At 42.6% G+C, this 23,488-nt stretch overlaps 1 protein-coding gene across 1 annotated transcript in view; it reads left to right on the top strand.

The window, feature by feature from the left end:
• The window catches only part of BEST3 (bestrophin 3), a 43,005-nt gene extending 19,832 nt beyond the window's left edge, over positions 1 to 23,173 (top strand). The window contains exon 9 of the mRNA XM_049783027.1: positions 22,231 to 23,173. Within this exon, the coding sequence (XP_049638984.1) occupies positions 22,231 to 23,173 (943 nt within the window). The remainder of the gene's footprint in view (positions 1 to 22,230) is intronic.
• Positions 23,174 to 23,488: the final 315 nt, after the last annotated feature.

Genomic DNA, 23,488 nt, shown 5'->3' with positions numbered 1-23,488 from the left:
TGAACAGAAAAACTCAGGAACTGAAAGAAAAAAATAAAGAATCAGAAACAGGAAGTAGTACCTGGAAAGACGGGAGGAAGGTCAGTCATTCTGAGGTTACTTTCTGTAAAGAAATCGCACGAGTCTCTCAAACAGAGTACCTAACTGGTGCTAAATAATACTAAGATGGTGCTTTCTTACTGACTGAGAATTCCATTCATGAGAAAACTAAAGCTGTAAGTCTTTACTGGTGTAGGCTTAGTATAAGTGATTCCATTTTGAGCCTATTGTTTTGTTCTTTGGGGAGAGGGATTTGGGACCACACCTGGCATTACTCAAGGATTACCCTGGCTCTATGTTCAGGAGTCACTCCTGGTGGGCCCAGGGGACCATATGGAATGCTGGAGATTGAACTCAGGTCTACTGCATGCAAGGCAAGCACCCTACCTGCTGTGCTACCACTCCAGTCCCTTTGCTTTGTTCTTAACACTACTATTAGAATATTTAATTTCTGCTCTATGCCTTTACCCCAAATATCTCCTAACTCTCATAAATTATGGCCTATAAAGTAAGTCTCTTAAATAGTGGGGGGGGAAGCCTCATAAATTTGGCTTTTAATCTCCAAAGGAACATCTGAGAGTAAAAGTCCTTTAAGACCCAACATGAGAGGAATTTCAGGAAACTATAGTGCATACTTAGGAGATGTCTCATGTCCATCTTTTGGCCAAGAGATGTGATCTATATGGAGTACATGATGACTCAAGCAAAATCAAGTTGCTTTGTCAGAAGAGTGAATGTCTTATTAAAAAAAAGAAAAGAAAAGAATGGAATACTATGCAGCCATTAGAAAAAAATAAAGTCATAGAAATTTTCCTATATATGGATGGACATGGAAACTATTATGCTGAGTGATATGAGGCAGAAGGAGGGAGACAGACACAGAATAGTCTCACTCATCTGTGGGATTTAAGGAAAATAAAAGACAGTATAGGAATAATACCCAGCGACAACAAAGATAAGGTTTGGAAGAATCAGCCCCTGATATGAAGCTAACCACAAAGATTGAAGTCTGCAGTTAGAGAAATAACTACATTGATAACTATTATGATAATGATAGTGAGTGAGAGACAGAATGCCTGTCTCAAAGACAGGCTGGGAATGGGGAAGAAGGAAGATGAGGGACATTGGTGGCAGGAAGGTTGCCCTGGTGAAGTGGGGTGTACTTTTTATGACTGAAACCCAACTACAAACATGTTTGTGACCATGATGCTTAAATAAAGATTTTTTTTAAGTATGGAACATAATGAATGTTCCTAAATTTATAAAGAACAGATCCTTAAGCATTACAGTATTTACTCACCAAATAGAAATTTAAATGTCAATGAGTCATGTGTCTGAGACTTAGGATAAAGGAAAAGTAGAGGAAAGAAGTATTGTTCCAAGGGGGGGTGGTTATTGATGATGACTAAATTCATGGCTCCTGGCATTAGGATGCAAACAGATGTCAACAAAACACGAATGCAAACATTTCAGGAAAGTATTTACTAATTAATAAACATATCCAGTCTTTTCCTGGATAAGAAGATTTTGTTTTCTTTTTCTATTTAAAGTATCTTCTCCCAGCATATTTAAAAATCATATTTTCCCTTATCTTCTCATATTCACCTTTCAGGTGTGTTCAAAATTCCCATGACCCAGAAATTTTCAAATTAAAACAAATTCCTTCAATAACTAAGCAAAATGCAATCCCCACACAGCCTAAGTAATTATTCTTGCTCAAATTCTTTTTCATATTCAGCACTTCTACCCATCCCCACATCAAAAAGAAACTCTTTGGAGGCCGCAAGATTGTACAGCGGTTAAGGCTCTGCCTTACAAGTAGCGGGCCTGAGTTCAAATTCTCTAGACCTCTTATAGTCCCCCATGCACCATAAATAGTGATTTCTGACAGCAAAACCAGGAGCAATCCCTGAGCACCATCAAGTGTGTCCCAAAAACTACAACAAAAAAGAAATTCCTTGGAGACAATGTCTTTGTTTTCTATATTCATGAATATGTTCAAAAATAGTGTCCTATTTTCCAAACACTTATAAAATATTCATTGTTAAATTAAATGTTTTTTTCTATTTTAATCTCAAATATACGTATATAATGTCATGTATTCCCTGCATTTTCCCATAGGGGATGCATGCATTCATTTATTCAGGTAAAAAAAATTAGTGTCGACCTCCATATAGTAAGATGTTAGAGACAGGTAAAGACACCCCAACAAAGAAATTCACATCAATCACTCAAAAAGGATAAAGAAACAAGGCATTGGGGCTGGAGCTAGCACAGCATTCCTTGCATACGGCTGATCTAGGTTTGATCCCCATCATCCCATATGGTCCCCCCCAAGCCTGCCAGGAGCAATCTGAGCACAGAGCCAAGAGTAACTCTTGAGCATCGATGGGTATGAGGAAGGAAGGAAGGAAGGAAGGAAGGAAGGAAGGAAGGAAGGAAGGAAGGAAGGAAGGAAGGAAGGAAGGAAGGAAGGAAGGAAGGAAGGAAGGAAGGGAGGGAGGAAGGAAGGAAGGGAGGGAGGGAGGGTGGGAGGGTGGGAGGGAGAGAGAGAAGGAGGGAGAGAGAGAGGGAGGGAGAGAGGGAGGGTATAGAGTTGACATGTAAACTGTAAATTATGTAAGTATATTTCCTAGTGGTTAGATATGCATATAAATTGTGAAAGGATTCTACCCCTCTAATTCATTAACACCTCATATATATGTATATGTAGTTCCATTTACATATATACAAATATATGTATTAGGCATATTAGTATGTATATATATATAATTTTTTTTATTTGGGGGCCACATTTGGTGCGCTCAGGGGTTACCTGGCTCTTCACTCAAAAATCACTCCTGGCAGGCTCAGGGGACCATATGGGATGCCAGGGATTAAACCTAGTCGATCCCCAATCCGCCACATGCAAGGCAAACACCCTACTGCTGTGCTATCTATCACTCCAGTCCCATGGTATGTGCATATTTTTTCCTCCCTTGCTGGGACCTCAGACCATGAGTCACTCTGATCACGGCACTGGGGTTTAAGTCTCAGCTAATTTTGCTCTGAGTATGTTCAAAACCACCAGGCATCTATCTACTGGACCCTTTCTTGCTAAGGAGTCAAGATCGCCTCAGCATGTATGGGCAGCACCAGGTTTGAACTCACAGCCTTGTATTTTCTGGGCAAATGTTTTAGCCCACTGAGCCATCTCCCAAGCCATGTGTGTGCATCTGTACATGTGAAATTAAGAGAGAACATTTAAGTTCTACACTCCTAGCAGATTTCAGTTATACTATATAACCTTTTGTTTTGTTTTGTTTTGTTTTGTTTTGTTTTGTTTTGTTTTGTTTTTGGGCCACACCCAGCGTTGCTCAGGGGTCACTCCTGGCTGTCTGCTCAGAAATAGCTCCTGGCAGGCACGGGGGACCATAGGGGACACTGGGATTCGAACCAACCGCCTTTGGTCCTGGATCGGCCACTTGCAAGGCAAATGCTACTGTGCTATCTCTCCGGGCCCTATACTATATAATCTTATCAATATGGGCAACTTGATTACATCAGTTTTTCAAGCCCTATTCATTCTAATCTGAAAGCTTAAACATTTTTATCAACTTCTTATTCCCCACCCTCACCTAGCCTGGTAAATATTTTTTCTACACTGTATTTAAATCAGGGTAATAAGTTCTACATACAAATGTATTTGTTTTATGTCAACAATATTATTTGTTGGTATTCAAATATTCAACTCATGAGAAGCCACAACCTGATTGTGAAGAAGGAAGTAAGAGCAGATTATAAAAGTCTGAGTGGCAGGCTTCCATTTTGGTTCCCAAGTGATTAAATGACATGGTCACATCTGTTGACTAAATAGGTTATCCTAGCAACTGACAGAAAGATGAATTTTTGAGATAAAGATGAGACCATAGAGACCAATTAGTAGATTAATATAGTTTAGGTGAGAGATGAACATGAGACATGAACAAGGGTGGTAATGTAAGAAATGTAGATAGTGGGGGTGACAGAGAAAGAGTAAAGTTAGAATAGGATTGTTGAGAAGGGTAGAAGCTACTCTAAGGAAAAGATGATGAGCTCCCCCACCATTTGCTGGTATTCTGAATAGAGATGACTATTTCAACTTCATAAAGAACATGCAGGGGCCCGGAGAGATAGCACAGCGGCGTTTGCCTTGCAAGCAGCCGATCCAGGACCAAAGGTGGTTGGTTCGAATCCTGATGTCCCATATGGTCCCCCGTGCCTGCCAGGAGCTATTTCTGAGCAGACAGCCAGGAGTAACCCCTGAGCACTGCTGGGTGTGGCCCAAAAAACAAAACAAAACAAAAAGAACATGCAGACATTAAACTAAAGGACAGAACATAGGGTTTTTCCCTTCTATGACCATATAAATAATAAGTAAAGATACTATCTCCCTATTTATGTTCAATATTATCCTGGTATCTTACTAACAAATTAAAATGGATCAAGGAAATGATGTAAACACAATTAGGAAGATGAAATAAAACCAACCCTTTTTTATCTCTGACAAGAGTATCCCAAAGGGTTAACAATAACAAAAAGCTACTAAAATTAATTTTAAAAAATATAGCAAGGTTAATGTACACAAGGTTAATAGCAGAACTCGATCAAGCTCAGGTTAAAGAAACAGTCTCTAGGTAAAGGATTGACTTTCCTTGACTGTTTCCTTAAGTTTTTTAGAACCATCCAAGTAGGTGGGGACACCAGACATGATGTCAGGTAACCAGAACAAAGGACAGAATATTCCCACTTTGGGAAAGTATTCCCTCAACTTCTTCAGCAGTCAGAGAAAAGGGAACCATGGAAAGATTCTCAGGAGAGATGATGAGATACAGGACAAGAACTCAGAAGATCTGAGGTCTAGAACTCAATGGTATCTAACTACAAAATCACTGTAGGAATTTGCCTTTTGAGGTCATTGTAGACTAAAATAAAAGTGTTGATGCAGAAGGTGAAATAGTGATTGGGGGTAAAGAGATGAGCACAAACTTGTTTATTTATTTTGGGGGGTTTTGGGCCACAGCTGGTGGCACTCAGGGGTTACTTACTCTTGGCTCTGCACTCAGAAATCACTCCTGGCAGGCTCAGGGGACCAAATAGGATTTGGGGGATCGAACCCAATTGACCTGGAGGTCGGCAGCATGGAAGGCAAATGCCCTATCCACTGTGCTATTACTACAGCTCCTATTTTAAAAATAATTTTAAAGATAATTTTATCTTAAGTACCACAGTGTGTATGTAGCCCACACAATAATTAATAAATAATAATAATGTTATTATGAAAAAATTCCACAGATTTCAAAGAAGAAAACACACTCCAATAATTTCCCAGCATTCAATTTCCAAATTCCCAGATTCAGCCAATCCCATGTCATCAAAACTTCCTTCTGCACCCTAGATCAAGATGATAAAGCACAAAAGTAGTTTTTTGTATCTGAAAATAAATAAGTAAAATGTAAAGCACAAGTATCCTGGTGTAAGAACGATAGAACAGGAGGTAAAAGTGATTGTCTTGCATGTGGTCAACCCCTGGTTTGATCCTCAGTACTACATCTGGTGTCCAAGCACTTGCTTGCATTTGCCAATCCTGAATACCTCTGGGTATGACCCAAAACCAAATAAACAAAAAAACAAAAGAAACCTTCTACTCATTAACTACCATAAACTTTTTTGACCATTCTAGGATTAGGAGTGGAGGCTGTCCCAGAGAGAGAAAAAAAATTGGAGTGCAGGGAAAGGGTCTATTTTTTTTAATTCACTTTTGACATTTTAGGAGAGAACTTTGAGCACCTTTAAAGGGAAAGGTGAGTTGTGCTCCCTCCGCAGCCTTGCTTAGAACCACTTTTAACCAAAGCTACTGACTTCCACTTTGCTGTTAAGCCCCAGTGGTGTCTGAACAGATCCATTAAGAGTCCCTGTGGATTTTACTATAGAGCTGAACACTGTATGACTTAGCCTCCTTTTTATTAAAGGATCCACAGAAAAAAAACTTTCATCTCTGACAGCAGTGGGGAGGAAAAAAGCTTTGCCTCTTCTGGGAAGCTCTTCCATTATTTAAATTCCAGACTGTGAAGTTGATAATGGATGGTTGTCCCTTTTTCAATTTGGCTGCTAGAAAACTGAACGCCAAAGATACACTAAAGCCTACCTTTATTTATTAAGTCTGTAAAATTGTTTTATATTTTTTAGGAATTGTGTCTGTGGATCTCATCCTGTTATTACTCCTTATCCTTGTCCTACTGTTTTAGTCCAACTATATTTATTATGACATTGAATGTCTATTTTTAGAAGCCACTCAAATCTTATAGAAGATGAAGCAAGATATAATAAAAAAAAGATAATTCTTTTTGTTCTGAAAAATAAAAGGGGGAACGAATCAAGGCAGCAGAGAGAGAGATAGATTTCAAAGGCCTGGAATTCATGCATTATATGGAGGCTTGGGTTAGATTTCTGACAGTGCATGGTCCTCTGAGTACCACTAGGAATCAACAGTGACTGAGCAAAAGAGGTCCCTGGAGGAGAAGGAAGGCACAGGAACTAGGAGGATGGATGACTGGGCAGGTCCTAGAGAAGGTGGAAGGTAAGGGGCATAGGGCTAGTCATGAAATGGGTTCTCCTAGTGCCTGAGCCAAAGGGAAGGAGGAGAGGTTGAGTGTGGTAAGGAAATGAGAAACTTATATTCTGTTCACTCAACCATCATAACATCTTAATTCAAAGGGCGGTCTAACAGGTCCTTTTCTTCTCTGTCCAATCTGAGGTCAAATGGTAGTTTTAAAGTTCTATTTTTGCCAAAGAGATAGTACAGCGATAAGGCACTTCCCTTGCATATAGCTGACTGGTTTGATCCCTGGCACTAAATCATGAAATCACTAAATACAGTAGTCCCTGAGCATTGATAGAAGAGATCCATGACACAAAATCAAAAGTAAATTCTGGACACTTCTAGGTGTGACCCAATCCCCATCCCCCAAATGATAAAATTATATTTTATTATTTTTTTTTTGGTTTTTTGGTTTTTGGGTCACACCTGGCAGTACTCAAGAGTTATTCCTGGCCCTGCACTCAGAAATAGCTCCCGGCAGGCTTCACAGAATTAGAATCACCATCCACCCTGCATCAGCTGTGTGGAAGGAAAATGCCCTACCACTGTGCTATCTCTCTGGCCCATTTTATTATTTCTTCTTTTTTTTTTTTTTTTTTGTTTTTTTGGGGGTCACACCCGGCAGTGCTCAGGGGTTATTCCTGGCTCCAGGCTCAGAAATTGCTCCTGGCAGGCACGGGGGACCATATGGGGCACTGGGATTCGAACCGATGACCTCCTGCATGAAAGGCAAATGCCTTACCTCCATGCTATCTCTCCGGGCCCCCATTTTATTATTTCTAATGGTGACATTCCAGTTCCCAAAGTTGGGATGGGAGCATATTAAAAATGAATTTGAATTACTGTTTTGAAGATAAAATATTCCACTGAAAATCTGAACTCTTAGGGGCTGGAGCAATAATACAGCTGATAGGGCATTTGCCTTGCACGCAGCCCACCCAGCTTTGATTCCTGATATCCTAATTCATCCCCAAAGCACACCAAGAGTGATCCCTAAACCTAGAGCCAGGAGGAATCTCTGAACACTATGGGTATGGCCCAAAAACAAAAGAAAGAAAATCTAAACTGAGCATCCAAAAGAGAAATGTTTCAAATGAAATAAAAGGTGTTATTTATTGTATGTCCAATATTTCTCAGTTTTAAAATACCCTATGAATTAATTAAGCAATGAAGGGGGGAAAAACGTTCCTATTTAAATTATTTCCCCTTTTCCTTTATCATCCGTAAGATTACAAAATAATTTCAGTTGAATCTGTAGAATTTACTCTTGTGTCAAGTTTTCTGGTCTGCTGTCTTAATGAAGGCATCTTTTCATTAGCTTAGCCATGGAGACTCTATTAACCAAGATAAAGAAAACACCTGTCTGCGGCCCCAAGAAGAGTGGTCCATAAGATGCAAGATGAAAAAACATGCCCAGCCCTAAAATGAAACACAGATCTTCTTTGGGCAATGATTATTAATTTGCCTTGAACAAAATAAACTTAGAATGCTTAAACTCAAGTTAGCATTGATGCAAGTAATTTTTTATTAAGCAAATAAAAAATAAGATTCAAGCCTCGCTTACCTTAGCCAGATTGAGATAGAAAACCTGTTCTCACAGATTGCCAACAGGAATCACTCCAAAACCCATGCAATTGTTAAATATTTGAGATTCTCCATTAGCACAACTTTTATGTCTTTGAAAAATAGAAATCATAGAAATTATAAACCCAAAGTCTCATATCTCCCTTTGATCCTGTCTTGGAAATCAAAACAGTCCATAGTAAATAAGTGGCAATCTCTTGAAAATATTGAAGTATTTGACAGAATCCACCTATGAGAGAATAAGGACTCAAAATTCTGGAGAAGGGAATTGAGTGACTGTACAGCAGGAAGGGTGATGGGGGTGATGGACTTCCATGCTGCTGACCTCAGTTTGGATTCAGTACCACACATGTCCTCCTGAGCCCCTCCAGGAGTGATAGTCTGAGCATGGTTGGGTATGGCCAAAAAAAAAAAAATAGGAAGAAATGTAAAAAAAAGTTATGAAGTAGAGGGTTGGGGAATGTGGGTCAGGGATAGATAGCTTGCCTGGCATAGGTGAGGCCCTACATTGTACCGCAATACTACCTCCAGATAATGATTTCTAACGAAGAAAGGCTGTAGCTGTCTAGGACACAGATCACTCCAGCAGAACAAGAGAGACGTCACTTGATTAATCTAACTGTCCTACCAATCTATAACTACATTCCAAGTCCAGGAACCTTAAACTGCTTTCTCTGCCCTTGTTCAATTGAAATTTGGGCCATAATTCAACTACCATGTTAAGATTTCCTCATGCTGCCAAAGAGATAGGCTTTTGCCTTCTTTGTGGCCAACACCGTTTTGATCCTTAGCGTCACACTTGGTGCCCTGCTAGGGTCAGTCATGAGCACAAACCAGTAGTTAAATATACTTTAAATTTAATGTTTTATTTAGTAAACCTTTCTTAGTTAACTATACACACAAGACTATGTTCGCAATTCTACACAGAAATATATTGCATACTATATTCTTTTGCATCATTATGTCATTAATATCTTAAGTCATATATTTTAATATATAACAATATCTTAAATTCTGAACCACTAACCTCACCAAAATGGGTTTGGGGAACATTGATTTTTCACTTGATATATTACAAAGGAAGGAGAGAAAGAAATTCCTGAGGAAATTAACATATTAAGTCTATATTTTTTTTTTTTTTTGGTTTTTTGGGCCACACCCGGCAGTGCTCAGGGGTTACTCCTGGCTATCTGCTCAGAAATAGCTCCTGGCAGGCACGGGGGACCATATGGGACACCGGGATTCGAACCAACCACCTTTGGTCCTGGATCGGCTGCTTGCAAGGCAAACGCCACTGTGCTATCTCTCCGGGCCTTAAGTCTATATTTTTATTTTTTATGTATTTATTTTTGGTTTTGGGGTCACACCTGATAGTGCTCAGGGATTATTCCTGGCTCTGTGTTCAGAAATAGCTCCTGGCAGGTTTAGGAACTCTATAGGATGCTGGGAATTGAACCCAAGCTGGTCCTGGGATGGCTGCGTGCAAGGCAAACAAACACACTACCGCTGTGTTATTGATCCAGCCCATTAAGTTCAGATCTTTAGTATTTAGGATTCTTCCCTATACTGTCATGGGGTCACCACTGGCACTAAATTTTGGTTTTCTAACCCATCTGCGAGGTAAATATGGTTTAATTTCCTTTTCTAATGAAAGTCCAGGTGATAGCAATACTAAATGAGGACTTCAAGTGAACTCCCACTTTTAGCCACAATTGTGCTCTATATCAGCCAGAAGAGGCCAGGTTAAGATAACCAAAGTGAAACACAAGGTTGAATATGCCTAAGGTGTGTGTGTGTGTTTTACTGTGTGTGTGTGTGTGTGTGTGTGTGTGTGTGTGTGTGTGTGTGTTTTACTGGAGACTGAGCCCAAGACCTTGAACTTGCAAGTCATCTATGTGTTCTACCACTGAGCCACAACCTACACCTAGACATAGCTCTTCTTTGACCAGATTTGTCATGATCTAATAGTTCAAACTGTCAGAGAAGGAGCCGGAAAGCACAGGAAGGATCATCAGGTTCAGGTACAGCTTTCTGAGCTGAGTGTCCATCTGTTCCTCCACTAGCCAGAAGCTGGTCCCAGAAAGGGAGTAGAAAAGAGGGTAAGAAGACAGAACCTTCCAGATCACTGGAAGACAGTTTAAAATAACAGTATTTGGGGCCGGAGCAGTAGCGCAGCAGTAGGGCATTTGCCTTGCATGCAGCTGACCCAGGATGAACTTCAGTTTGCTCCTTGGCATCCCATATGGTCCCCTAAACCAGAATAGATTTCTGAGTGCATAGCCAGAAGTAACCCCTGAGCATCACCCGGTGTGGCCCAAAAACCAAAACAAACAAACAAACAAATAAATAAAGAATAATATTTGCTTCTAGTAGGTTAAAGCATGTACTCCATTAGCACGAATGAGCTAAAGTATGTACTCTGCTTTGCTCCTGTATATACACCCCAACCCTAATTTCAGACTTAAGGAAATTTAGCAATTCCCTCCAGGGCTCCTGACTTTGAGTATACCAGCTTGATTTTTTTTGTTATTTCTGACATGATTGGGGCCAGAGTAATAGCACAGTGAGTAGGGCGTTTGCCTTGTACACAGCCAACCCAGGTTTGAACCCATAGGGTTCTCTTAACCTGCGAGGGATGATTCTTAAGTCCAGAACCAGTAGTAACCACTGAGCACCGCCGGGTGTACCCCCAAAATTTAAAAAATATAGACATATGATATAGAACTCATTTCTCTAAGTTCCTCATTTCAGTCCTAGTCAAATGACTGCTTATTATTTGAATTAAAAATGTCAAAATACCACTTTAGAAGAGGCACTGAGAAAACAAATAGCCTCCTGTAGCTCTACCTGCAGTCTTCTGAAGCTCTTCGTTTAACTGATGGTACTCGAGAGAGAGAGAGAGAGAGAGAGTAGTTGCTTTACCAAAAGCTTGCTTTGGAGAAAAAAATGCATTAAGTCTGAAATCTTCAGAGCCCTTTTAGAGTCTTCCCGCATAAGAGCTCCCCTTTGCCCTACATTTATGAAGTCTGAAAACAGGCCTGGTCTGTCCTCACACAACAGGAGATAAAAAAAAAAAATGCCCTCCTGCACCCTGACCAAACTGTACATCCTTAAAGAGACCTTCATGAACTAACCCTTGCCCAAAAAAATTTGTCATTGGCAAAGGAGATGGTGAGGTTGCTGGCTTTTAGGTGGCCAACCGATATTCTGAAATTTGGGATGGTTGTTTTTTGTTTTTTGGGGTATACCCGGTGCTCAGAAATCACTCCTGGCTTGAGGGACCATGTGGGATGCCAGGGGATCGAACCACAGTATATCCTAGGTTAGCACATGCAAGGCAAATGCCCTACCACTTGCACCACCACTCTAGTCCCGGATGATTGGATTGTTAACCACTAGATTAAAAATTAAAAAGAGGTGTCCATGTGCGCTGGAGAGATAGCACAGCAGGTATGCAGCCAACCTGGGTTCCATCACTAACATCCCCTATGGTCCCCTGAGCATGCCAAGAATGACTTCTGAGGGGCCGGGCGGTGGCGCTGGAGGTAAGGTGCCTGCGCTAGCCTAGGACGGATCACGGTTCGATCCCCCGGCGTCCCATATGGTCCCCCAAGAAGCCAGGAGCAACTTCTGAGCGCATAGCCAGGAGTAACCCCTGAGCATCACAGGGTGTGGCCCAAAAACCAAAAAAAAAAAAAAAAAAAAAGAATGACTTCTGAGCACAGAGCCAGGAGTAACCTCTGTGCAATTCTGGGAGTGCCCCCCCCCCCCAAAAGGAGGTATACATATGTACCCACATCTCCCCTCTTGAGATCAGGTTTTTCCTACTTTTATCCTAGATTGTGTACCAGGGCTTTTCCACCTTTGTTAGAAGCCCACACTCTCCCTTGAGCTTGTTATTTGTCATTGTCTCTTTCTTACCCTCTTCGTTCCATTCCTCAGTACCTCTGAATAAAACCTGCCATTACTTCAAAAATGAAAAGGAGCCAAAGAGGTAGCACAGGATCTAAGATGCTTGCCTTCCATCTTGCCAACCCTCATTCAAATTCCTGGCACCGCAGAAGGTTTTCCAAGCATCACTACTGTTCACCCCTGGATGTTGCATTAAATAATTAATGATGAATCTGGATGGAGGTGGATGGAGGGATTTTTCCCTGCCATCCCAGGCCACTTGGCTCCGCAATCCCCATTCAGCTGGCGGGTCCCAGGTTTAGGTGAACGGCAGAATCAGACTCATCCAGAGACAGGCATCAGGAAGCGTCAGCTTTATTCATACCCTATCCACCACATGTGTGGCCTATATCATAACCTTTTAAGCATTAAGTCATTCTTAGCTAGCCCTGCATCTTAACTCCTATCAGCCATCTTCCATTTGACCTCCATCCTGGCCAAAAACCAAAAGGGCCTAATCCCCTGGGTCAAAGGCCTTATCTACCTTTTCCAAGACCCCTCCCAGGAATGGGCGGGGTCTTGCAGGTAAGGTCAAGTTACCTAGGGAGAATGGAGGAAGAGGCTTCACTGAACACAAAGCCAGAAATAGTCCCTGAGCACTGCTGGGTATGGTTCAAACCTCCCTCCCCAATAAATAAATAATTAGAATTAAAGTTAAAAGAATGTATGCCTCTGTTCTATAGAATTTATGCATGTTCTCCCCTCTAGATTCATATAACCATCTAGCTTGGCACACCTAACATAGCTTACAATCTCTGTCCCATCTTTTTTTCAACCTTTTCAAAAATAGCCTAATATGAGGGCCCGGAGAGATAGCACAGCGGCGTTTGCCTTGCAAGCAGCCAATCCAGGACCAAAGGTGGTTGGTTCGAGTCCCGGTGTCCCATATGGTCCCCCGTGCCTGCCAGGAGCTATTTCTGAGCAGACAGCCAGGAATAACCCCTGAGCTCCGCCGGGTGTGGCCCAAAAACCAAAAAAAAAAAAAAAAAAAATAGCCTAATATGAGACACACCCTTTCTCATGATTATGTTCTCTATTTCTGTGTTGATAGTGTATATTGTTCAATCATGGATGCTGTAGGCTTCAGCATTATTGATCAATATTGGGACAATATCAAGCAGCATGGTCAGGCCAATTGGATTCTTCCTTCTTTTGAATAACCCTGCTCTCTTCTATTACTTTCTCAGTTCCCTGTCTTGCCTGTACCTGACTGTAGTATTCAGTCAACCCTTGCACTCTGTCAGCAGTCAAGGGCAGCTCTTGGATGTAGTAGATTCTTTTCAAGGACAGCTTGAGGGAGGGAAAAGGCAAAATTAAAATTGCCACTGGAGGGGACCGGAGAGATAGCATGGAGGTAGGGCATTTGCCTTGCATGCAGAAGGACGGTGGTTCGAATCCCGGCATCCCATATGGTCCCCCAAGTCTCCCAGAAGTGATTTCTGAGCGTAGAGCCAGGAATAACTCCTGAGCGCTGCCAGGTGTGACTCAAAAACAAAAAACAAAAACAAAAGTGCCACTGGTATCTCTCCAGCATGGCAAGAAGTAAAAAACTGAGTTGGAAATCATGTCTGGAGACTTGTCAGTCTTTTTTCATATCTTCTCCCTTTTCAAAGCTTGCTCACACATATTCCTCCTTTTGAGCTCATTCACACACTGAAAAGCTGAGGGTGGGAGGACATAGCTGAGCCTCAGAGACTAAATGGGCCTCTCAAGGTCCCTTCTAGTGAGCAGCAGGCAGGCAGTGGCAAACCTCACTCTACAAATTCCCAAATAAATCATTTTCCTCCCCTCAAAGGCATTTCTCCAACTCAGACCTCTCAAGACTAATGGCTAGATGGCACTTTCTATGAATGTCCTTTGATCTCTCATGCCCTGACCAAGTAAATTCCAGAATATATACCCTCAGTTTTTCAGCCAACCTTCTCTGATCTATAGCAAAGAGCTTGCATTTTGTCACATAATGTTTCTGCTATCATAGTTTGGGGGTACGTTAACAGGCATTATATATGGGCCTCAAAATTGTTCTCACCCTGGCTGCTCTTCAAGCCCATGTTCTCTTTTTAAAGGTGTAGCTCATTTGCTTGTCTCAATGGTTTGGGTTTTGGTTTGTTTTTGGTTTATTTTTGGTTTTGGGCTCACACCGGCGACGCTCAGAGGTTACTCCTGGCTATGTGCTCAGAAATCGCTCCTGGCTTGGGGAACCATATGGGACGCCGGGGGATTGAACCGTGGTCCATCCTAGGCTAGCGCAGGCAAGGCAAATGCCTTATCACTTGCTCCATCGCTCCCCCACCCTTTTTTTGCTTGCTTATTTATGGCTGGAGAAGCATTGTTCTGTCTTGAACACATATTTCCCCCTTTTTCTCTCCTCTCACCTTTCTTTGGTTTATTTTTTTATTTATTTTTTTTTTTTTTTTTGGCTTTTTGGGTCACACCCAGCCGCGCTCAGAGTTTATTCCTGGCTCTATGCTCAGAAATCACTCCTGGCAGGCTCGGGGGACCATATGGGATGCTGGGATTCGAACCACCAACCTTCTGCATGCAAGGCAAATGCTTTTACCTCCATGCTATGTCTCCAGCCCCTCCTCTCACCTTTCTTAGAAAGTTTTGTTCAATAAAATTATCGCACTTCACTAAAAGGGAAAAAAAGGTATACTTAAAAAAAAAAAAAAAGAGCAGATAGTCTAAAATGCCTGAAAAGGTAATTCAGGCTTCTTGAGTAGGACAATAATTTTATAAAATATTCTAGTCCATATGCTCTAAGTTTTAAGCCATTTTGTTCTCAAACCCACAGCATCTGCTGTTCTATCTGGAACCATAACTATCAAAATATGGAGAGGGTTATTCTGTGTGTGTGTGTGTGTGTGTGTGTGTGTGTGTGTGTGTGTGTGTGTGTGTGTGTGTGTGTGTGCCTACAGTACCAGCCCCAGCATGGAACCAGAGGCAAGGTCTCAGGTTCATCACGGCAAGATACTTCAGAGTTGTTCCATGATTATAAGCCTGCCAGGCTTTTCTTCTTCACTTCAAGATGAGATTTTTCAAAGCTCCTGTCACAGCCTCACAACCTCACAGCCCACCAAATGCTCTTCAAAGACTTTCTGACTAACAGTGTGGAAATTCCCAGCTCACATATCTTGTCTAAAGCTTTTCTGAATAGTGCCCTCATATGCGCTTCTCTCGGTACAGCTTTTCTAACTTATTTGTATGTTATTATTTGTGATATTCAGGGGTTCCTCCTGGCTATGCACTCAGAAATCGCTCCTGACTTGAGGGACCATATAGGACACCAGAGGATCGAACCATGGTCTGTCCTAGGTTAGCGCATGCAAAGCAAATGCCCTACCACTTGTGCCACCACTTCGGCCCCTCTAACTTATTTTTAATATAGCTTTTCCAGGACACACAGCACTAGAGCTCTGCTTTCCAATCACAAAGGCAATCAGGAGTTGCCTGAGGCCTCTGGGAGAATTCCTAATGCTTCAGCCAAGTAGAGAAGATCTAACCAACACAATCCCTTGCTACTTCCAGCTTCCCCTGAATTATCTATATGCATGACAGAGACTCAATTCATTCCCATTCCTCCCCTACTGCTTTTCTGCTGCTTTATTGCAGCTGGAATCCTTTGTCCCTTCCCTGCCTGCCTTGATTCCCACTTAGGATCAAAGTTCAGCTCAACAGACTACAGAGGTAGTACAGAGGGTAAGGTACTTACTTGCCTTGCTTGCAGCTACCCTGAGTTCAATCCCCAGTCCCTAAGCACTGCCAAGAATAATCCTTGAATTAGGAGGAAGCTCTGAGCACTGTTGGGTGTGGCCCAAAAATAAAGTTTGTAGAAGTTCAGCTCAATATGTTCTTTGCTACCAAATTTACATATTTATATGTATATAAAAACTTTATATATAATTATAGGCTTAAGTCTATATTTATATACATGTATATATTGTTATATAAATATGTGTATATATACAAATTTTTATATATAAGGTATATATATTCCTTTTCTCTGTTATATCATACATATATCATATGATCATATGTATCATATGATCATATGTATCTTGGCAGAAGCTTGATGAGCTGAATTAGGTGAGTGGCTAAATTTCACTATGGTCCACCCATAGTCTGAAACAGCAGAAAGGATCTCACTGACAGCCCCAGCCAATATCAGTTGGTGAAAACATATCAGTTGGGCAAAACATTCACAAGAGCACTGACCATTTTACAATTTACACTTAACAACTGATCTGTCACCCAGGGCCTCCATTCCCTTGACCATGTTGAATGTACAGAATTACATCAAGGGGCTGGAGTGATAGCACAGCAGTAGGGCATTTGCCTTGCATGCAGCTAACCCAAACCAAACCAGGTTCAATCCCAGGCATCCTATATGCTCACCCAAGCCTGTCTAAGTGCAAGAGTAACCCCAGAACTCGACCAGGTATGACTCAAAAAACAAATTAAAAAAAAACAGAATAACATCAAGTTATATATTTTCTCCCACCTTAGAACTTATAAACTCTTTTTAAATTAAATAAAACCGGGCCCGGAGAGATAGCACAGTGGCGTTTGCCTTGCAAGCAGCCGATCTAGGACCAAAGGTGTTTGGTTCGAATCCCGGTGTCCCATATGGTCCCCCGTGCCTGCAGGAGCTATTTCTGAGCAGACAGCCAGAAGTAACCCCTGAGCAATGCAGGGTGTGGCCCAAAAACCAAAAAAAAAAAAAAATTAAATAAAACCATTTATTTTTTATTTATTTTGGGTTTTGGGTCACACCCAGCAGTTCTCAAGGGTTACTCCTGGCTCTGCACTCAGAAATCACTCTTGGGAGTCTCAGGGGACCATATGGGATGCCGAGAATCAAACCCAGGTCCATCTTGGGTTTGTCACATGCAAAGCAAATGCCTACCACTGTGCCATCATTCTGGCCCCAGAACTTACAAACTTTTGAAGTGACAAGAAAATAAACATCATTGTCTCAAAAGTTTGTCCTTTTTTTTTTGTTTTGTTTTTGTTTTTTTTTTTTTTTTGTGGTTTTTGGGTCACACCCGGCAGTGCTCAGGGGTTATTCCTGTCTCCAGGCTCAGAAATTGCTCCTGGCAGGCACGGGGGACCATATGGGGCGCCGGGATTCGAACCGATGACCTCCTGCATGAAAGGCAAACGCCTTACCTCCATGCTATCTCTCCGGCCCAGTTTGTCCTTTTTTACAAAAATGTGCATTAGAAATAATTATGGAAGGCAAAGTCCAAGTAAAAATTATTTGATCCTGACTGTAAGTCAGAGAACAACCAAGAAACTGACAGACTCTGCTCTGAGTCCAAGGCAAATGGCGCGTAGGTGGCTGTGCCATATTTCCTAACTCGCTTGAGTCCAGAACTGTGACTGGACATCTGGCCTGCTGAAATCCAAGAACTGGGGTCGCTGAGGCCACTGAAGCATGAGTCTGCATTTCTCAAGTCGATGTAACCAAACCTAAGCCACACAGCATGGAGGGTGGACCAGTGAGCTATCCAGTAGACAGGGATATCATCAGCTTTCAGAATAACAGCACAAGGTTGTAATCAGATGCCAGCCTGGAACATTTAGCCCATTAATCATCTCAATCATCTACCTTTTATTCATAGACAATAATAGATAATTCACAGAGGAACGCTGTTTTCTTTGGCTGTTCACTTTACCCTTTAGCATTACACCATCAAAGTGCTGTCCTACCTTTTCGCTTAATGTCCCATGAAAGGCAGCTGGCATAGTTCAAGTAGCTTGTCAACAGCAGTGTCATTATGTACACTGGGGAGGGCTGGTCACTGTTGCGTGGGAGGAACCTTTATAGCACAAGGGCAAGGCTCAAGCAGTTTCTCTCAGAATCTTGCTAAGATTAAACCCACAGATGTGGAAAAGAGTTGTATCATCTGAGGCAGGAGTAAGTTGTCTCTACCAACTAGCTCTTGTCTTTATCTCCTGTACTTGCTTTAAAATCTAATTTAAAAAATTCTTATTAAAAGATAATTTATGGGGCCGGCGTGGTGGCACTAGAGGCAAGATGCCTGCCTTGCCTGCGCTAGCCTAGGACGGACTGCAGTTCAATCCCCCGGTGTCCCATATGGTCCTCCAAGCCAGGCGCGATTTCTGAGCTCATAGCCAGGAGTAACCCCTGAGCGTCACCGGGTGTGGCCCAAAAACCAAAAAAAAAAAAAAAAGATAATTTACAGAGCAGGAGGGATAGCACAGCAGTAAGGCATTTGCCTTGCACATGGCTGACCCAGGACAAACCCAAGTTCAATTTCTGGCATCTCATATGGTCCCCTGAGCTTGCCAGCAGTGATTTTTGAGCACAAAGCCAGGAGTAACCCCTGAGCACCTCCAGGTATGGCCCAAAAAAAAAAAAAAAAAAAAGATATAGCAAATCTGGTGCCGGAGCTATTAGCGCAGTGGTAGGGATTCACCTTGTAAGTGACCAACCCAGGAGGAACATGGGTTCGATTTCTGGTATCCCATATGGTTCTCTGAGCCTGCCAGGAGAGATTTCAGAGCACAGAGCCAAGAGCATGCTAACCCTGAGCACTGCCTGGTGTGGCCCCAAAACGAACAAATAAAAAAGACTAGAAATAGCAAACCTCTCCAAGTTCATCCAGAGGAAAGTGGAACCCAATCCAAGAGTACATAGCAGTGACATATGTCTTCTTTCCACAAGCCCTCCCTTCTCCCTCCTGAATCCTGAGTGAGCAGAAGAAAGGTAGAGTATTCATCCTCAGTATTCACAAGTTCCTTCCCTTTTTTGTGTTCTTTTTTTGGTTTGGGTTTTGGTTTTGGGGTCATACCTGGCAGTGCTCAGGGTTATTCCTAACTCTGCACTCAGAAATCACTAGGGATTGAACCTAGGTCTATCCTGAGTAGGCCACATGCAAGGCATATGCCCTACTGCTGTGCTATCTCTCCGGCCCCCACAAGTTCCTTCTACTGTCTTTTTTTTTTTTTTTGGTTTTTGGGCCACACCCGGCGGAGCTCAGGGGTTACTCCTGGCTGTCTGCTCAGAAATAGCTCCTGGCAGGCACGGGGGACCATATGGGACACCAGGATTCGAACCAACCACCTTTGGTCCTGGATTGGCTGCTTGCAAGGCAAACGCCCTGTGCTATCTCTCCGGGCCCTACTGTCTTTATCACTCTTCCACTCCAGCTCATCACCTCACCTTCTCTGGACCAGTTTCCACACAGGGATTAAGAACAAAGGTTTTAGAGTAAGGCCTTGGGGCTCCCTTGCTTCATTTATAAAATAAAAACAACAACATCAATCATAAGCACTGTCAAGATAAAATGAAGGACCACGTGGAGTTGATACATCAAAAGGTTAGTTGTTGGGACCAGAGAGATAGCACAGTGGTAGGTCATTTGCCTTGCAAGCAGCCAACCCAGGACCAACAGTGGTTTGAATCCCGGCATCCCTATGGTTCCCTGTGCTTGTCAGGAGCCATTTTTGAGCACAGAGCCAGAAGTAACCCCTGAGCACCGACGTGTGTGACTCAAACACACACACACACACACACACACACACACGTTAGCTGTTATGTGTCTTAATTTATGTATCTTATATTATGTATCTTAATTTAGTTCTGAGCTATTGTTTTGTTTTTGCTTGTTTGTTTTTTGCTTTTTGGGGCCATACCCAGTGACACTCAGGGGTTACTCCTGGCTATGCTCTCAGAAATTGCTCCTGACTTGGGGGAAGCCGGGGGGATTGAACTAGGTCTGTCCTAGGTTAGCACATACAAGGCAAATGCCCTACCGCTTGTACCACCGCTACGGCCCCAGCTCTGAGCTATTGTTGTGGGGCAGGAAAACTTTGCCTTAGTTTACCTGTAAGAAGGGCGAGAGAAAGCAATAGTCTTAATATTCAAGACTCTTAGTGTAGGCTAGAGGGTAAATCTCCGGTTGAAGGTCAATCCTTAAAGTGAAAACTATTTTTTCTTAGGAACACAAAATATGTTAGTTGCCTTTTTATTCTCATCTCTTTCATGAATACCACATTTCACTGTGTAATCACAAGTTTCATTGCAGAAAAGTGAGTATAAGTGATATGTAAAGCTTTTGCTTTAATCATGCTAACATCACAGTAAAATCAGGATGTATCCATGATGGGGTGAAGTATGGTAGACAATAAAGTTCAACTATGTGATGATGCCATCATTCCAGGGGTCCTCAAACTTTTTAAACAGGGGGCCATTTCACTGTCCCTCAGACCATTGGAGGGTCTGACTATAGTACAAACAAAACTTATGAACGAATTCTTATGCACACTGCATATATCTTATTTGGCAATGAAGAAACAAAACAGATACAAATACAATATGTGGCCCGCGGGCCATAGTTTGAGGACCACTGCTTTACTTGAATGAAGTTTGGCTGATTTTTGGACGTTCTCCTGATTTTAATAGCTCCCGGTTATCACATCTAATGCAATAAACAATAGCTACATTTTACAGGGGGGAAAATCTCTATCGGGTTCTCAACTCAAGAATTTAAAAGAGATCCCTTGTTCTGTGACAGGCAGAATGGGACTTTCAGTGATAATGTTTTGGGGAAAGTCATGGCCTTCCCAGCAATTTTTAAAGGCTACTTCTGGCTCTGCACATGGTGATCATTCCAAGTGGTGCTGAGATTCAAACCAGAGTTGCAGTAGATACAGCCATGTAGTGTCTTAACCTTTGTAATATCTATTTTGCCCCAGTGAGATTTTTTGGGGGGGAACCCACACCCAGCACTCAAAAGTTACTCCTGGCTCTTGGGCTCAGAAATTACTCCTGGCAGGCTCAGAGGATCATACAGGATGTCGGGAATAGAACCCAAATCAGCCTCATTCGAGGCAAATGCCCTACCTGCTGTGCTACTCCAGCCCTCCCTTAGAGAGAATCTTTTTGTTTTGTTTTGTTTTGTTTTGTTTTGTTTTTTGGGCCACACCCGTTTGATGCTCAGGGGTTACTCCTGGCTAAGCACTCAGAAATTGCCCCTGGCTTGGGGGACCATAGGGGACGCCGGGGATTGAACCATGATCGATTGAACCACAATCACAATCTTTCCTTGGCTAGCTCTTGCAAGGCAGACACTTTACCTCTAGCGCCACCTCACCGGCCCCTAGAGAGAATTTTTTTTTTGGGGGGGCCACACCTGGTGGTGCTCAGGGGTACTCCTGGCTGTCTGCTCAGAAATAGCTCCTGGCAGGCAGGGGGACCATATGGGACACCGGGATTCGAACCAACCACCTTTGGTCCTGGATCAGCTGCTTGCAAGGCAAACGCCACTGTGCTATCTCTCCAGGCCCTAGAGAGAATCTTAATGTAATATATCTATAGAGTTTGTTGGTTTTGATTTTGGTTTTGGTTTTTTTTTGTTTTTTTTGTTGTTTTTTTTTTTGTTTTTGGTTTTCTTTATGGAGTTTTGTTGTTGCTGCTGTTGTTTTGGGGTTTTAGGTTTTTTGTTGTTGTTGTTTGTTTTGATTTGTTTGGGAGCTGTTTGTCTTTTTTGGTTTTGGGTCACATTTGGCAGTGCTCGGTGCTTCCACCTACTCTGTACTCAGGAATCACTCCTGACAGTGCTCAGGGGAACATATGGGATGCCAGGGATCAAATCAGGGTCTGCCACATGCAAGGCAAGTGTCCTACTGCAGTTTAGCAGTAGGCTAAAATGGCTTGGTTTGGTTTTTAATGCTTGGTTTTTAAACTATCTCTTTGAGTTAGTTTTTTTAATGCTACACACCTGAAACTTCTCTAGTGTTCTAACACAATAATAATTCTTTTTTTAATTTAATTAAAACACCTTGTATTAATTCCATATTTAAAGTCTAAGCAAAATACAATTAAGAAAAGAGCTTTACAGGGAACTGGGTGGCATCAAAAGATTTGAAAACCTCTACTAGTAAATTCAAAGTCCTCTTCCCCATTCCTTGTCCAATTCCTGTGACTTAACATTGTCATCAATCTTCTCTCCATGCATGGAAACTCTGTCCCCAGTGCCCATCACACACTTTGTCATTGTGTGTTTCAGGCTGTCCGGGTCCGACATGCCTGCGGAGGACTGGCTGTGGGGCATTGAGAAGCATGGCCCTCACAGATCCGTGATTAGGAAAGTCAAGAGATTCCTGAGCACCAGTGACCATCCTTCCAGCCCCAGGAGGAGAACCTATGGACGGCAGGCGAGCGACAGCTCTGTGTTCTTCCCCTCGGTTGACCTCAGTCCAACCAGGGATCTGCTGGATGTGCCCCCAAGAAGCCCCTACCGGACCACAGCCTTCAGGAAGCAAAGCAGAGCCCGGGAGGGGAGCCCCAAGCTGCACACAAGTCTGGGAGAACTGTCTATGATCCGGGAGACCAGCCGCACCAGCACTTTGCAGAGCCTGACCCCCCAGTCCAGCCTGAGAGCCTCCCCCACAAAAATGCCACAGGTTCCTGAGGTGCTGATCACCACTGCAGAGGCTGTGGAAGACCATCAGCGGGACTCCACCAGCTCTACCCAAAGTTTGGTGTTTACTGGGGTTCAGCCAAGTGGACCTGGGCAGCAGCAGGACCTGATGGAATTGAGCCCACTGCCCTCAGAGGAGACACCTCAAAACCTCGCTTCCAAAAATGTTGTTGCTGGCCAACCTGAGAGAAACCCCCTCAGCTTTGATGCAGATGATTACCTGGACGAGAATGACATGTTCCCCAAAAGGTGGAGCCTTCCGGGGTTCCTGGAGTCTAGCCAAACCTCCCTGGCAGGCCTAGGTCCAGATCCTGTGAGTTCTGAGCCCACTCTCTTACTCGACACAGAGACTTCCTCAGAGATCAGTGGGACCAACGTAGTGAGTGACTCTTCCATCTTCCATAATGTGTTGTACTTAGTAGAAGACCTGGACACCAAGGAAACGGATATTATAGAGTCCAGCCACGAACAAGCTGAGGAATCTCTTAAGGGACAGCCAGGAGGGTCTAAGGACCTTGTTCTAGCCTAGAGTCTTACTTTTCCCCAAAGTCTAGCACTGGTTCCAGGACATACCACAGGGCTGGTCACTTGTTTTTACCCAATGATAATGCTGTCCAAGCTACTTCCACTTTGAAGGGCATTCTGATCCTGACTTTCTGAACTGAGAAAAATTAAATACATTCACATCACACATTGCAAAGTGGCTGACATGGAATTATTTTAAGCACATGGAAATATTTTGCTCAAATAAGGCATCTTTTAAAATTCATACATGACTTATAAATTTATATATTAACTTTGGAAAGAAGGGAAAGGGCCTTATAGTTCAATTCCTTTTTCTTTT

The sequence above is a fragment of the Suncus etruscus genome, chromosome 11, assembly GCF_024139225.1.
Source record: "Suncus etruscus isolate mSunEtr1 chromosome 11, mSunEtr1.pri.cur, whole genome shotgun sequence".
In the NCBI taxonomy this organism is placed as follows: Eukaryota; Metazoa; Chordata; class Mammalia; order Eulipotyphla; family Soricidae; genus Suncus; species Suncus etruscus.
The sequence above is the reverse complement of the archived record's forward strand: the minus strand, read 5'-3'. Positions and strand labels throughout refer to the sequence as shown.